At 35.1% G+C, this 15,077-nt stretch overlaps 1 protein-coding gene across 4 annotated transcripts in view; it reads left to right on the forward strand.

The window, feature by feature from the left end:
• The window catches only part of PHTF2 (putative homeodomain transcription factor 2), a 61,763-nt gene extending 47,519 nt beyond the window's left edge, over nucleotides 1-14,244 (forward strand). For all 4 annotated transcript variants that reach the window (XM_014255186.2, XM_014255188.2, XM_005526020.3 and 1 more), the window contains 8 exons: nucleotides 1,073-1,201; nucleotides 2,460-2,732; nucleotides 3,878-4,009; nucleotides 4,978-5,064; nucleotides 6,207-6,362; nucleotides 8,683-8,778; nucleotides 11,067-11,192; nucleotides 11,918-14,244. In XM_014255186.2, the coding sequence (XP_014110661.1) occupies nucleotides 1,073-1,201; nucleotides 2,460-2,732; nucleotides 3,878-4,009; nucleotides 4,978-5,064; nucleotides 6,207-6,362; nucleotides 8,683-8,778; nucleotides 11,067-11,192; nucleotides 11,918-11,938 (1,020 nt within the window). In that variant the 3' untranslated portion in view covers nucleotides 11,939-14,244. The remainder of the gene's footprint in view (nucleotides 1-1,072; nucleotides 1,202-2,459; nucleotides 2,733-3,877; nucleotides 4,010-4,977; nucleotides 5,065-6,206; nucleotides 6,363-8,682; nucleotides 8,779-11,066; nucleotides 11,193-11,917) is intronic.
• Nucleotides 14,245-15,077: the final 833 nt, after the last annotated feature.

Genomic DNA, 15,077 nt, shown 5'->3' on the forward strand with positions numbered 1-15,077 from the left:
AAATAATTTCTTCTTCACCCAGTAGAAATAAGCAGGAAGAAAATTGAGTACTCAGCAGATTAAAAATATTTCAGATCAATACTTACAAAGCAAGCAATAAAATGAAAATAAAGCTTTACTTTTAATCAATGATAATTAAAATCTAAAAATAATAGCATGCCCTTGCCCCTGCCAGCACCACCACCTCCAGCAGTGTTGATGTACATTGTGCCAGGTAACTAAAGCTGAAAGCAAATTTAATCTCCTGAATGGGATAGGAGAGAGACAGGGCTGGGAAAAATCAAGAAATGGCCACAGCAGTACTTGTTACCTCAGCATTTTTTCCATATCCTTTAGTTCTCACTTGGCTCTGTGGCTTGAAAAAAAGGGTTCCTGATCCCTAAGTGCATTCAGAAGATTAATCTGGGATTGTTTGGCTCTGGGAGCTGTGTTTGTTGATGAGACACCTACTGCGCTCTGTCTGGCACATACAGCAAGGGTGGTCTTTGTGCATAACAAGGATTGTGAAGTGTACAAAGAGCAAATAAAAAAACCTGTTTCCCTCAGGCTTGACCTGAGAAGAGTGCTTTTCAGAATGTTAGGGGTAAATAAATAAACAACTCATTAAATGTCAGAATTAAAAATTACTTCTGTGTAGAACTTTGCTTTCATATTTCTCTCTTCTTTGGTATGTTTGAGTGAAAAAGAAGCCAATAAATTCTTAATCCCATTAAGTCATTGCTGTTAGAAAATGGAGCATAGAGGAGAGATTTGTTCTCATATCTATTTCTTGGAAAACAAGCGGATGGTTTTGAAGAATTAGGTTAATATATAGTAGAAGTAAATGCTATGTAGCAATATTTATGTCAGTCTAAATTGGTTTGGTTTGGTTTTTTGGTGTTTTTTTGTTTGTGTGGGGCTTTTGGGGATTTTTTTTTGGTGGTGTGAGTTTTTTGTTGTTTTTGTTTTTGGGTTTTTATTTGTTTTGGTTTTTTTTCAGAGAGGGTATTTGTTAGTATACTGCTGACAAAGGCATATTGACATGAAAATAGTTTTTTTATTTCTGATAGAAGATATTCTTTGTCTTTCCCAGAGTCATTTGCCTTGGATCCACAGTTTGAATCCAGGACTAGAAAAAATAAGTGCAATTGTATGGGAGGGTAATGACTGCAAGAAAGCAGATATGTCTGTGCTTGAAATCAGTGGTATGATAATGAACAGAGTGAGTATTTGTTTTACTTTATGCAAATGTTGTATGTAGAAGTGTAAGCACTACCACTATTACTACTGAGCTTAGTTTGTGGTTGTTCAGGTTTTTGTTGTTGGGTTTGTTTGGGGTTTGTTTTTGTTTGTTTGTTTTTTTGTTGGTTGGTGTGGATTTTTAAATTTGTTTTTTTGTTTGTGTTACTGTTTGAGTATCTGTTATTCACATTATTGTTCTTATATTGTCTTACATCACTCTGGTTTACTTGTTACTACTAGATTAAAGAGCTACCAGATCTTCTGTGTTGGGACAGTAAAAGGTTGCATTGTTAGGTGCTTGCTCACATAACCAACCTCAGTTTTATTGATAGATGCTGTGAATATTTGAGTTTATCTCCTTGATTTAAATGAACAAGTAACTTATTGGGTTAGGAATATACAGATCTGAGTATCTGGTTGCTAAAGTTAGGACTGGAAAAGAAAGCCTTCCACTTTAGGAAACAAACCTCTAAGAGGATGAGTGGGATGTTCTCACTAGTCCTTCCTCCTTTTTCCTAGTACTCCTCTTCAGGAAACAGTTGGAAATGCATTTAATTGATGTGCTCTTTTTCAATATAGACAACATGGGTATTTTGTGGAGCTCATAAAATCCAAGCATAGCCAAAGAAAACTCTCACTAGTTCTGACAAGTTGATACTCACTCTCTCCGACTTGTTAAAAAGCAACTTATTCACAAACCTAGTTCTGATCTCTGCCTGACTCAGAGACTTGACAGGTTTGGATGCAATACACAGCAGAGAGAAATTCAGCAAACCATAGCCAGCACAACACAACTCCAGTCCTGTCTGCACAGTAAACACTTTGATTCTGCTAAAAATAATAACCTAAAATAAAATAAAAATAATAACCTAAAAACCAAACAAAAATAGGAGCAACATACAGGATCTAAGCAGCCCAGTCTGATTGGCCCACTTGGCTAATTCAGCATTCAGTGAATTTTTAATGCAGGAATATGCACTGGAGTTTAACTGCAGTGTTTTATTGTTGGGTTTTGAAATTATTTGTCTTATTTGGTTCCTGTGTGTTGAGTGCTCTTTGAGGACTTCCTGGTTTTTTAATAGTAAAGTGGGAAGCTGATTGGTTGAAGTTTTCATACAATTTACCAGATTATAAAGTGTTCTTTGTGATAAAATAAAAAACATTAATATTTTGTTTATTGAATTAATGAAAAAATCATTCCAAAATTAAATATATACCTTGTTTTCTTTTGGTTTTAGGTGAACAGCTATATACCAGGAATTGGCTATCAGATTTTTGGAAATGTCATATCTTTAATCTTGGGTTTAATGCCCTTTGTCTTTCGACTTTTCCAAGCAAAAGATTTAGAGCAACTAGCTGCACATTCTGCCACTGAGCTTTGCATGACTGCATTTGGATCAGATGGAGATGTTCTGGTTCTCTCAATGGTTATTATAAGTTTCGTGGTCCGGGTGTCCCTAGTGTGGATTTTCTTTTTTCTGCTCTGTGTGGCAGAGAGAACATATAAACAGGTATGAACAGCAAACTAAGAGACTTTCATCTACAGCAAACCAAGGTTTAATGTTTGCACTTTTTGACTTTGTGGATATTTTAAACTTGTTTTCTTCAGCAGGCTATGAGTCATAGATCAGTGATGACAAACACTTCAGTGGGCTTGCAGTTTAGGAGATGATTCAGTTCTACTGGACTGAAGTCGGATTTTTTTGTTGTTGTTTTTTTTTTTTTTTTTTTCTGGAGAGAATTTTTTGGGGGAGAGCTGGCTCAATGAATTATCCCAATGCTTAGTCACATCCCACTTGTTTCAGATTTCCACAAGGAAAAGTAGTTTCAGGAAAAGGGCTCTATAAATTTCCAGTGTGTTTTATTCAAAACCTTCAATTTAATTCATAGAATGGTTTGGTTGGAAGGGACTTAAAGATGATCCAGTTCCAACCCCCCTGCCATGGGCAGGAACACCTTCCACTATACCAGGTTGCTCAAAGCCCCATCCAACCTGGCCTTGAACTCTTCCATGGATGGGACATTCAGAACAGTTCTGTCCATCCCTGGCCAAGGCTTTGCCTGCTTTGTTGTTAGATCAGTTCTGTAGCTGGAGATGGTAAGAGTTGCTCTCTGAAGTACTACACCGTTAACTTGTTACTTCAATTGAAACTTCAGAGAGCAACCTTACAAGCTGCAGCATATAAATACTTACTGGTCTGCAAGAAAAACATTTTGATACTTTCCATTCTCAAATTATAGTCAAAATATGTGATGTAATACAGAATAGAATTAACCTACTTCTAATAACGATTTCTATTAAAAGGAACTTCAGTGGTACAGGTGCTTTCTAATGCAAATAATTGGCAGCTTTAGGTTTTTTTTCCAAAAATTTTAAGAGGATAAACAGATATGTTGTCTAAAATTTGAAGAAAGGAACTCAAAGTGTTAGCTAAATTTTTTTAATCATTAGAATGTGGAGACTTTTAAAATGTTTAGTGTATTTCCTCTCTTTAATAATATGCTCCATTTACTTCTGGTTTATATTAGCTGATTTTAATTTATACTGGTGTGTTGTACATTATATTGACATATTTAGTAAAGCCTTTTCTCTTATTTATTTAGTACCTCTGAAAATCATTTAACAGTTAAGGCAAATTTTAATTCTTCTCTGCAGAGGCTACTTTTTGCCAAACTTTTTGGTCATCTAACGTCTGCTAGAAGGGCAAGAAAATCAGAGGTACCTCACTTCCGCTTGAAGAAAGTGCAGAATATAAAAATGTGGCTTTCTCTCAGGTCCTATCTAAAGGTAAAAGAATGTATATTTTTTCTTTAATAAGATTTAAACACATTTAATAAACTTTAAACATCTTAAAATATGGTATGTTTATGTTCTAACATAAAATATCTCCTATGCTGCTGATGGAAGGTTGGTGTTGTAGTCTGAGTATTTCCTCCTGTACGTTTACTATTGGTGCATATGTCTCATATATGTTTCATTTCTGTGAGTCTGAGCCAGCAGTGCCTGCAGGCAGACAGATTTTGAGAAAGTTATTGTGTGGTTTTCACCTTGGATTAAAGCCTGGGTGTGTTCAGAGTTAGCATCTTGTCTTAGTAATGCCAGTTGAAAAGTTGTGTGAATATGTTGGGTAAAAAGTGACCACTTGTAGTCTAATACTAATGATATCTTACTTTAAGAGTCTCATCAGTTGGTGTCATTAACACAAGGAATTTATAAAGCAAGACAGTTCTTGTGATTTGTGCTGTGTGTATATGGATGCCAGGTGAAGCTAGAAGTTATGCCCAAGTATTATCTGTAAGACATTCTGATCCCTGAAATCTCCTATCACTAGTTCTTACAAGCAGAAAAAGATTTGTGAAAACATTAAGGAATTACAGTGTGGAGGCTGTGGAAAGCAGGAACTATAAACAAACAAGATTTAGTGTGGTCCTGGTGGGGTGAAAGGAGGATAACATCACTTGGATAATAGAATGTAGTTTGGGTGTTTTAAATTTCTGCATATGGTAGCCCTGTTGTGGAATGTCTTCCCTTATTTCCTTGCAACCACACTTGTATATTCCACCTTTTCCTGTGCCACCAGGAATATTTGTATCGTAATGTGACTAACAAAAAGTGGTCAGAAGAAGGTGTGTAGGGAACTGACTCAACTGAGAAATAAGCAGTGAAGAACAGTGTGATTCTAACTAGTCCTGCTAGTTCAAACTAGTGGTGCCTGGGTGGGGTTTCACTCACATGTGCATATCCTGTATTTTCAGCGTCGAGGTCCTCAGCGCTCAGTGGATGTAATCGTTTCATCTGCCTTCCTACTGACTATCTCAGTTGTGTTTATCTGTTGTGCACAGGTGAGGAAACATTACTTGTAGAGAAACAACCATGACTTAAATAGTTTTTAAAACTGTTTTGAGAGCCTTTTGCATGGTGATTTTTAGTTTGTTAGAAGACCCCAGTGAAAAACCAGTAACAGCTGTTAGAGCTTTTTGGAATAGAGCTCCATTTTGTATTGTCATTTCATCTACTTTAGAATATTTTTTTGTAATAGCAAAAGAAAATTTTGTTGCAGCAGATTAGAGGGCTGGGCAATCACCAGTTGGATGGAGTCTAAGGAGGGAAAGTGGTGGATTCTACACCTGGACCAGTGTGGTTCTTGAGGGTGTCCTGAGCACGACCAGGAGCTGGTTCAATCAATGATCCTTGCGTATCCCTGCCAACTCAGGATACCATCTGTGATATCACTGTATTATTTTAAATCTGTATTCTCCTTCATTTTTCACTGTGGTTTTTGGAACACTTTTTTTTTTTCCTTCATTTTGCATCAAAACACACTTCTGCAAGGACAGTTGATACTGAACTTAGTTGATGCTTTTCGTGAGAAACAAGCTTGTTGGCTATATTTGCCTGCCCTCTAGTGGAAAATCTTTTAGTAAGCAAATCTATGTTTAAAGAAGATTTTTGTTGCTTAAGATTTGGCTTTGAGCTTCTGTTTCAAAATATGGGGGACCTTCTGAATGGCTTCTGATTGTGTTTTCTTTCCAATTTCTAATTAATTCTATTGTATGTCCCTGCTAGCTGACTATAAGTATTTTATTAAGAATGTAATTTACATAAAATCTAGTATATGTGAAGGTGTATTTTTTTTTATTCCATGGAGCACCTTTGCAAGTTTGAACAGGAGATTAATATTGTCTTAGAGTGTATATTCTTATTTATCTTTTTTCAGACCTCATGTGTCTGATACAGTGTTGATTTAAAATTATGGGTCAAATCTTGAAGGCCTAAAAGCCTTCCATTATTTATTTCTGGGATGCATTTCTTGAAGTTGTGGAGATACGTAGCTATTTCTTGTATCATAATTGTAGTGGCTTAGACCCACTTCTGTGGGTGGTTTCTTACTTCTTCCCCAAATGTCAATCAATGTAAAGCCAGCACATTAATGTAATTATTACTTGAAATGAGATTTTGATTTCTTTTCTCTTTCTTTTTCCAGCTACTTCATATGCATGAGATTTTCCTTGATTGTCACTACAACTGGGAACTTGGAATTTGGTGCATTTCTCTAACTGTTTTTCTCTTAAGATTTGTTACTCTTGGATCTGAAACAAGTAAAAAGTACAGCAATACCTCAATATTACTTACTGAGCAGGTGAAAATTTATATAGACCTATATTTTTATATCTAAACAACTACTTAATCTGGTAGGTCTCAGGCCTTGTAGATTTATTAAAATAGTTTGGATTAGGGAGTTAATTATGGGGAAGTGAAACAACTTTGCAACCCATGTTCAAGTTCTGAGATAAATGTTGGACTTTATCCCAACTTCTGTTTAAGTGGCCTTAGAGATACCATCTCCTTTGATATAATTAAACATCTAACAGAACACAAACATAAAACATAGTTTTTAAATATGAAAAAAACCCTCTGGAATCTGTGTTGGATGGGTGAGTAAAAGACTTGAAAACAAACGTAACCCTCTATGAAGTGAGTTCCTGTATTGAGTCCCATAGCTTAGGAGTGCTAGGTTGCATGGATTACATACAGTCTCTTCTAGACTCCTTGGAAATCTTTTTTTTTCAGTCATTTTTACAGCATATTTACAGCATTCTTGAGACAGACTCATGGAAGTCTAACATTTTGGCTTTTTCAAGAAAGGTCAAACCCAAAAAATTGACTAACACTCATATTATCTAAAAAAGTGCATCTGATCCAATGTCCTGGAAAGTGGCACACTACAGTTATTAGACTTACTGAGAAGAGAACAAAGCTGAAAACAAACAAACAGGAAAGTACAACAATAACAAAAAAAGACAAATGAGTCTCAACTCCCAGATGCAATTTAAATTTTCCACAGATAAGATGAAATTGAAAATTCTGCTTTTGTCGGCTAAGTTCCAAGCACTTCTTTGTGCTTTATATTCAGCCTATGAATTTCGTGATTAGGAGTCATGATAGGAAACTAAGAGGGATTTTTTTGATTTTATGCTGTTTGGTTGTAATTTTTCAGGTCCTTCTTGAAAGAGTTTTTAATTGGTCTTGTAAATATGTGAGCAAAATAGAATGTATGGTGTGATCATAGCTGTCATCTTGCCTGCTTTGAATCTCAAAATAGGTGTGGTAGATGGCTGTGCATACACACTCCTTCTCCTGATGCCAAGTTTGATATTGAAATTAAGGGAATCATAATAGCTCTTAAAAGAGATTTGAATCTTCCTAGGGTTTTCAGAGTTGATAATTAGAGCCTTTATTTTTAGTTTAGTCCTGCTTATAAATCTTGCATTGTTGAAATCAATAGTTTTATCTTTAAAGATTGGAATCTCTTTGGCTCTGAAAGCATAATTTTAGTTTAAAATGCAATAGTAATAATTCAGGAGCTTAATATGTTTTGGAATAGATTAGGCATAGATTTTGATTTTTAACCTGTGCAAGAAATTTACAGTGGTCTTTGTGGAGATCTGATAATCAGTTACTTCTTTTAGATGTCTATGGCCCATATTTCAATAACCACCATACAATGAGGTGATAAAATATATCATAGCATCATATAGTAGGACTTCCTTTCTGTAGTCAGATAAGTGTCATCAGGACTACTTCAGCATATTGCTAAATTGTTCATTTTTGTTTTGAAGGTTGTCATCCTAAAATAAAAAGTTAGTGGCTTTTCAAGGTATTTTTTTCCTTTGATTTGCTTTTGTTATGCAATAGAAAAGAAAAAAAAAAACTAGTCTGATCTAGGATATCAAAGACAGGTTGTTTGAGAATGAAAGCTGATGTTTCAAAATTGCTAAAAGGCCAAAAGAGAGATAATTTGAACTCTTGACTTTCTCAGAAATAATGACCTAAAAAAGTCTGCATCACAGAAGTATTGAAACGTTGATTATACTGTTCTCCTACAGCAATGAAGGGTTTAATAATTTTTGAAATATTTCAAAGCACTGGAAAGATTGATTTTCTGCACTCAAGGTGCTCATGAAGTACTAAATTACACTAGAATCTTTAAAAGAAATTACACTTTAGCAGAGTTATGGTTTAGCATTTCATTCTGTTCAATAACTTTTGAGGATGTTAAGTCTTGTAAGTTCTGCTCACTAGTATAAAAACCTTCTGGGCATGAATTGTCAAACCTCAGGCAACCCTTGAATGAGGAAAAGAAATTATGTAAACCCTACCTATGATGGTGGTTTTTTGTGCCTAATTTATAGATCAGACTAAACTTTAAAATTAGCACTATAATAATGTCAAATGTCATTTGTTATATCATAAAGCATTGTGTTTTCCTGTGGTGCTGAGCCAGTACTTGTTCTTGAATATTAAAAAGGAAACAAAATGTTTGCTTGCTTGCTGAAATGTCATTATAGTTTTGTCATATGGCTGCTGAGTAATCACATTGTTAAAATATTAAATAGCTCCAAATTAATTCCTTTAAATTCTGAGTAGGTGGTGATACTTGTGTTTTTGTTTTAAATCAGATAAACTTGTACTTGAAAATGGAGAAAAAACCTAATAAGAAGGAGGAACTGACTCTAGTGAACAATGTTTTAAAGCTTGCTACTAAGTTATTGAAGGTAAGAATTAAAATGGTATTCCCATATTATAAAAAAGAACTAGAATAGATTGGTTAAAGTCACTTATCTGACTTCTGCAGACAGTAGGGTGTGCTTTGGTTTAAATTTGCCCCGTACCTCTTTTACAGGGATGCTGCTTGTTCATACACTGCAGTCTGTTATGCTATCATTGTGGATTGCAAATTATTATTACAGCCAGTAAGTTTTATTCTGTAGCTGTATATTAGCAATGTGAGAGAAGGTACTTAAGGGTGGTCAAGATGATGAACGCTTGAGAAATAAATGATACAATTTTATTGTCTTTTTTGAGTGTCAATACAGTGGTGATTTAAGACCCTGTGGCCTTACTCTACCACACAATGAATTTTGATTCCCTTAGCCTGTTGATTCCCATGTGCCAGGGAGCAGCCCATAAAGTGAAGTTAAAACTCTGTTTAATTTAGCCAGCCAGTAGCTGAGATCAGAGTATTTCTTGTGGATAGATGATTAATTCCTCCCACCAGCACACCTTGAGCAAGGTGTGTGTTGGTCCCCTCCTCTCTCAAAAGATACACGGCACTTTCCATGTGACGACTGACAGTCAGCAAGGACTCAAGAGCTGACAAGGCAACTGCTTGAGAGTTGTGCTACAGCAATAAAGAGTGCCTGGCTTAATCAGTGACTGTGTCCTGGTGTAAGAATAAGGGGCTACAAGGCTTTTAGGACCTGGTTGTGGAGCAAATGAAGTATTCTCAGTGCATTGGGTGTTCAAAGAACACTGTGGATGCAGAAGGGTTATCAGGATTCAAGGAGACTGGACAGGAACAGACAAAGCCCAACAGTTTCAGGGTATTATTTCATGAGGTGAAGTGTTTGTGTGCTGTGAGAATGTGGGTAGGTTGGATACTGATCAACTCTTGGTCTAAGTTGCTTCCATTTTTTCATGCTCTTCTCAGTATTTCAAAAAAAGTGTTCATGCCTTTTCCAGTGAGGAACTTGGCTTTTGTGGCACAAATTCCAGACCCAGACCATCATTTAGTTATTGTGAGAACATACCGAAAAGTGAGATTTCCAAGCCACCTACTATGAGCTTTAAATAAATTCTTGGTACTTAGTGATCAGCGCAAATATATGCCTCATGCCTACTAGCTAAATGGGCTCAGGATTTTTTTCATTTGATTTTGTGTGGTTTTGGTTGTTAAACTTTTATAAAGATTAGATTCTGTTGAATATTTGTACTGTTTTCTTACTCACAGAATTGGTAAGATGAATCTAAAATCTAAAAACTTTTTCCTTACAGAATTTGTCTGCTGTCCTTCACAGAATCATGCCTTTTGTATCTTTTATATTTGCAGCAGTTTTATACAACATTACATCTAAATGAAAAGGTTGTTCATTCTTATTTCACTTCTTTTGAAAGAAGAATCATAGCTTTGAAATTCTTAATTTTTAAGAAAGGGTTTATAAGGTCTTTTTCAAGGCCCAGGATGTAATGCAGGAGAGGGATGAAGATGAATTTAAAGCTAGAAAAAATATAAATGACCAAAGCACTTGGCAGATTTTATATAATAGACTGTTATACTTTAAAACTTCTTTTTCTTTCCTTTATTTGACATATTTCTAGGCCAGAAAAGTTTGGGTGACTGTATTCACACACCAATAATTGAAAATAGGTGAAATAGCTTTTTTGTTCAAGTTTTGTTGTGGATTAACTTGGGCTAGTTTTTTGTTCCTTCCAATAGAAAAAAAAAGTAAAATATTGGCAGTCTAATGATTATTAGGATTTTTTTTTCCTTCATCATCCTTTTCTGGCTATATTGGTCAGTTGGTAGTTTCAAAATTAATGGAAAAGGAAGGCAATTGCAATAGGAAGGACATTCTTGTTGATTTTCATAGTTGTGAGGTAGTCTTCTGTCATTATGAAAAATCTTTCTTTTCTTACTTTTTGTGGTTCTGCTGCCTCTCAGTTCTTTTAACACTGAAGGTGATTTCTGGAAAATTGTAAGGAATTCAGAGATGGTGGCACCTAGCTCTTTATTTTCTTGGCTTCATGAGCAGATTGGTAGATACTGTACACAGGTAGCCTCCAATTTTTGGAAGATTTATTTAGACAACACCAGTCAACAGTCAGTTACTGTGATGGATATTTTCCTGCACATTGCTTGATATGCAGAATAATAGAAGAATGTTATACTCCACTGGGACTGGAAGACTTCTTAAACTATCTAATATTGCTCATTACATATGTGAACAAAACCCCCTTTGTGTCATTTTTGTTTTTTAATGATGCTGTTGTTTTGCCTTATTAGGAACTGGACAGTCCCTTTAGGTTATATGGGCTTACAATGAATCCACTGCTTTATAACATCACCCAAGTTGTCATCCTGTCAGCTGTTTCTGGTGTCATCAGTGACTTGCTTGGATTTAATTTAAAGGTAAATACTTGAGAAGCATCCTTTTTTCAGCATGTTGTTATAGATGGAACACATACTGAAGCATAGTCAATTTTTAACCATGCTAACTAGTAGATTTATTATTTGAAAACTGTTACTAAATTATTAAATTAGATCTACATCAGAAGAATAATGGTGTATTTGTCAGAGAAGCCCTTTAAACTTTTTTTTTTTCATTTTGTGGCTTTGTAATTTTATTTGGATCACTTAATTACAAGAATTCTTAGACATAAATACAGAGACATTTGTACACATAAATACAAGACCTTCCTCACCCTTATCTTTTCTTCATATCCCAGATTTGGTTTCTCTCCTTAATTCTTCACTGTTGACTCTGTTGCTCTTTAAGAGAGGCAGACAGAGCAGGCTGTCCTTGTCTTGCACTGCAGTGAGTATTGCAGTAGAAATGGGATTGCTGTGAGCAGTCCTGCAGTGATGATTTGTCACTGCTGAAGGACTTTGGAAACTATTTCAAGATTCAGGTTATGAGGCACAAGCTTGTAGTTGTCACAAAGCCCTTTATTGGCCTTTTAAGTTTGCTTACATCTACTATCTTTTTCTTGTTAGAAGTAAATAAATGACAAATGTATTTTGTGTGTCATTAGTGTATGTAGCAAATGCAGTAAAAAACCCCAAACATGCTGGTATTGCAGTTCTGGTAGAAATTATTTGAGAAATAAGTTGATGTACTGCTCTAATTTTTTCAGCTCTGGAAGATCAAATCTTGACAGTATAGAAAGAAGATGAAATAACACAGTGTTAAAGAAAAGCTTATTGATGGACAAAACTGCCTCACAGCAGCCACTGAACCTGTATTTCAGAAGCTACAACCTCTTCAAGGAATTCATTTGGAAAACGGAAGTGTTTACATCTGTCTTGTGCAATCTTTGTATTTATTTCATCTTCTCACTGGTTTATGTTTGTTTTAGTTGACATTTATGTTTTATTTTCAAATAACTTGCTTAGTTTTTGAAAGGGTCAGATTTAGGAAAGGTCAAAAACTGTGTGTCTGAGAGTTTGAAATCCTGAAATTCGATTACACTAAATTGCTCTATCTGTTAAAGCTAAGCCAATGCTGAACATTTTTAGTTACCAGTAACGCTATGTGGAAGTAATTTGATTTTTGATAGTCTGGTAAAATTGTTTAGAATCTTTCATTTGCACCAGTCATTTATGAGGACACTGTCAATAGATGCTTGGTTGCAATAGAAAAGTGAGACATACTCAGAAAATGAAGTACTGACAATACAGTAGGACAGGTAGCAAAAATGTTTTATATTACTATTAGAAACAGGTGGGAATTTCTAATACTTTTGAGTAATTCCAGGATCTAAACTCATATAGGCTGCAGTTTAAATATCCTGGGATATTAAAATGGTATTATATAAGAAGTCAACAAGTGTTCTTTGATAACACACTTATTAGAGCAATAATTGTAAATGGTTACCTTGCTGTATGATATTTTGATAAAAACTAAATATTGTATTTATTTGAAATACTGAGCTGTTATGTGCAGCTCTGACTGTGCATGTGCACTTTTTATTGTTACTTTTAATGAGAAACTTTATACATATAAATGTATATTAATTGGGATATATTATGGTGAACTATGGAGCAGTATGTATTATATGTTGAAGCTGAATATTTAAACAAGCAAATTATTTACTGGTGAAAGGAATGCTTTGAATGACTGAGCAAAAGATAGATAGATGCTCTCCTCTTGTACACTATAGTATATGCCATTCATACCACATTGAAGTTTAAGAACAATTAAACACAAAGAACAAGTTGCTCTGGTGAGCAGCAGAGCTACAAAGCCTGGTGCTTGGGAGGTTTGTGTTTTAAAATAACTCCCATTCCTCCCCAGCAGGTGTCATTCCCATGTGCTTTCTGCTGGGGTTTCCAACACCTCTCCCTCTGCCTCCCACAAGGACCCGTCATATTGACTCGTGGTTCTTCCGTGTGACAAAAATGTGTCCATCCCTGTGGAATTAAGTAGCTTCTAACAAACTTTCCTTCTACACATTATTTTGGGAGGATTAATACCACCAGGCACAAGTATTCGTACATTTTATGTTTCTAAAATACTAGCTTCATACTGAAAAACAACAAGTAATTGTTGACAAGAGTCTGGATATTGCCCTATGTTTGCTACTCTTCAGAATCTTGAAAGATTGGAAGTATTGAATCTTAAACTTATGTGGTATAAAAATATTTTTATATATAAAGCAACACAAACAAGCATTTTGTATTTTATTTGCCTCTGTACTAATGTTTAATAATGACCAAAGTGCATTCTGGATTTTGGAAGAATGTATTACTGGAGCTTTAAGAACATACTATATTTAGTTTCTCATATGAAAACTTCAGCTGCCTCTGATCTGTTTCTCCTTTCTCTGTTGTTTGACTTTGGGATTGTTTTTAAAAATTAAGTACATTTTGTACACAGTTTTTTTCCAAATTATGGTACAGACCTACACAGAACTTAATTTTGCACAAAATATATTAAAAAAAAAAAAAGAACAGCAGGAGTTCTATGGGTGATAGAGGATAAGGCTGTTGCTTTTTACAGCCTGTCATTATTACAAAACCATTCTTTACTCTAGAGTGGAATTATTTTTAGAAATGTGAAATAGTGACTATATGGCTATCATTACTTTAAAAAATAAAAGGTGAGAGAAAACACTGCGGTTTGGGTTGAAGATGAAATTAGTTTAACCATATATACCTCAGCAACTAGCACTGTGTGGTTTGTTGCACTAAGAAATGGCGGCTTGGGGAAAGTGAAACATTTGTGAAATAAAATTAAAAATAATAAAAACTTTTATTTGCTACCCTTAGGTATATTCATTATGTTAAAAATGAGAGAGGTTTATTCTCCATCCTTCAATGTGGAAAGTCCAGTATAAGAATAGAGGCAAGTAGAAATATGGCAGATCTTGCGTGTTAACTGTTATTTTTTGCCACGTGTTTTGTAACTGAAAGTGTTATCAGGCTTGGAATAAAGCTTTCTATGGTTGATGGAAAAAAAGAAAAAAAAATGCAGTGAGCTCTATCTTTTAGTAACATCCAGCATATTTCTGTGTCTGCCTGTTTTGATTTAAATCCATATATTATATTTAAATTAAAGCACATTTGGGACAGAAACCTGCACATGGAATATCATGTAGAGCAACCCAAGTTAAAGTACAGGGGAAATGCAGAAAGATAATTTAATGATTTGATTAGTTCTCCACGTTATCTTCCAGGAATAGGACACTTAAAACCCTTTGGGTAGCTACCAAATTTAGTAACTTCCCAAAACCTCTGGATTGCAAGCTTATTTCATTCCTGGTAATGCTTAAGGATATTACTGGTTCAGATTTCAACGGTCCATCTTTGGCATCCAGCAGAAAATGGTAGAGAGAATTATCTTTTTACAGGTGGTGGTAACGGGCTGCTGCTGTTGTCTTTACTGGATGCTTCAAACTCCAAGGCATCCAATTGTCTGTCTGTTGGGGGGAAAGGAGGAAAAAGGTTGTTTGTGGTGTTGATCTGCCCACTGCTGCCTCCTTAGGTAGACTTCTGTTATGAGTTTGTCAGTAGTGAATTTCTTTCAGTGTAAGAGCAATGTGAAAGACGACTTTGAAGGAGGAGTGCGTGATTCTTTGTTCTCAGTCCATAAAGCAATCATATTTTGATTGCATTACTTCACAGAATATATCTATTGGTACAGGAGTTGGGGAAGCAAATCTTTTAGTAATAAATAGCAGCTGACAAAAGTCATCTTTTCCAATGGGGAAAGCAGTCATCTTAATCTTGAGAAGGTACCCATGTTGTTTTGTTAGAAAAACCCCACAACAGTCTTCACACAGTTCACCACTTTAC

Source organism: Pseudopodoces humilis, chromosome 5 (genome assembly GCF_049639895.1).
Source record: "Pseudopodoces humilis isolate 2021_Gansu_Grassland_sample_001 chromosome 5, ASM4963989v1, whole genome shotgun sequence".
In the NCBI taxonomy this organism is placed as follows: domain Eukaryota; kingdom Metazoa; phylum Chordata; class Aves; order Passeriformes; family Paridae; genus Pseudopodoces; species Pseudopodoces humilis.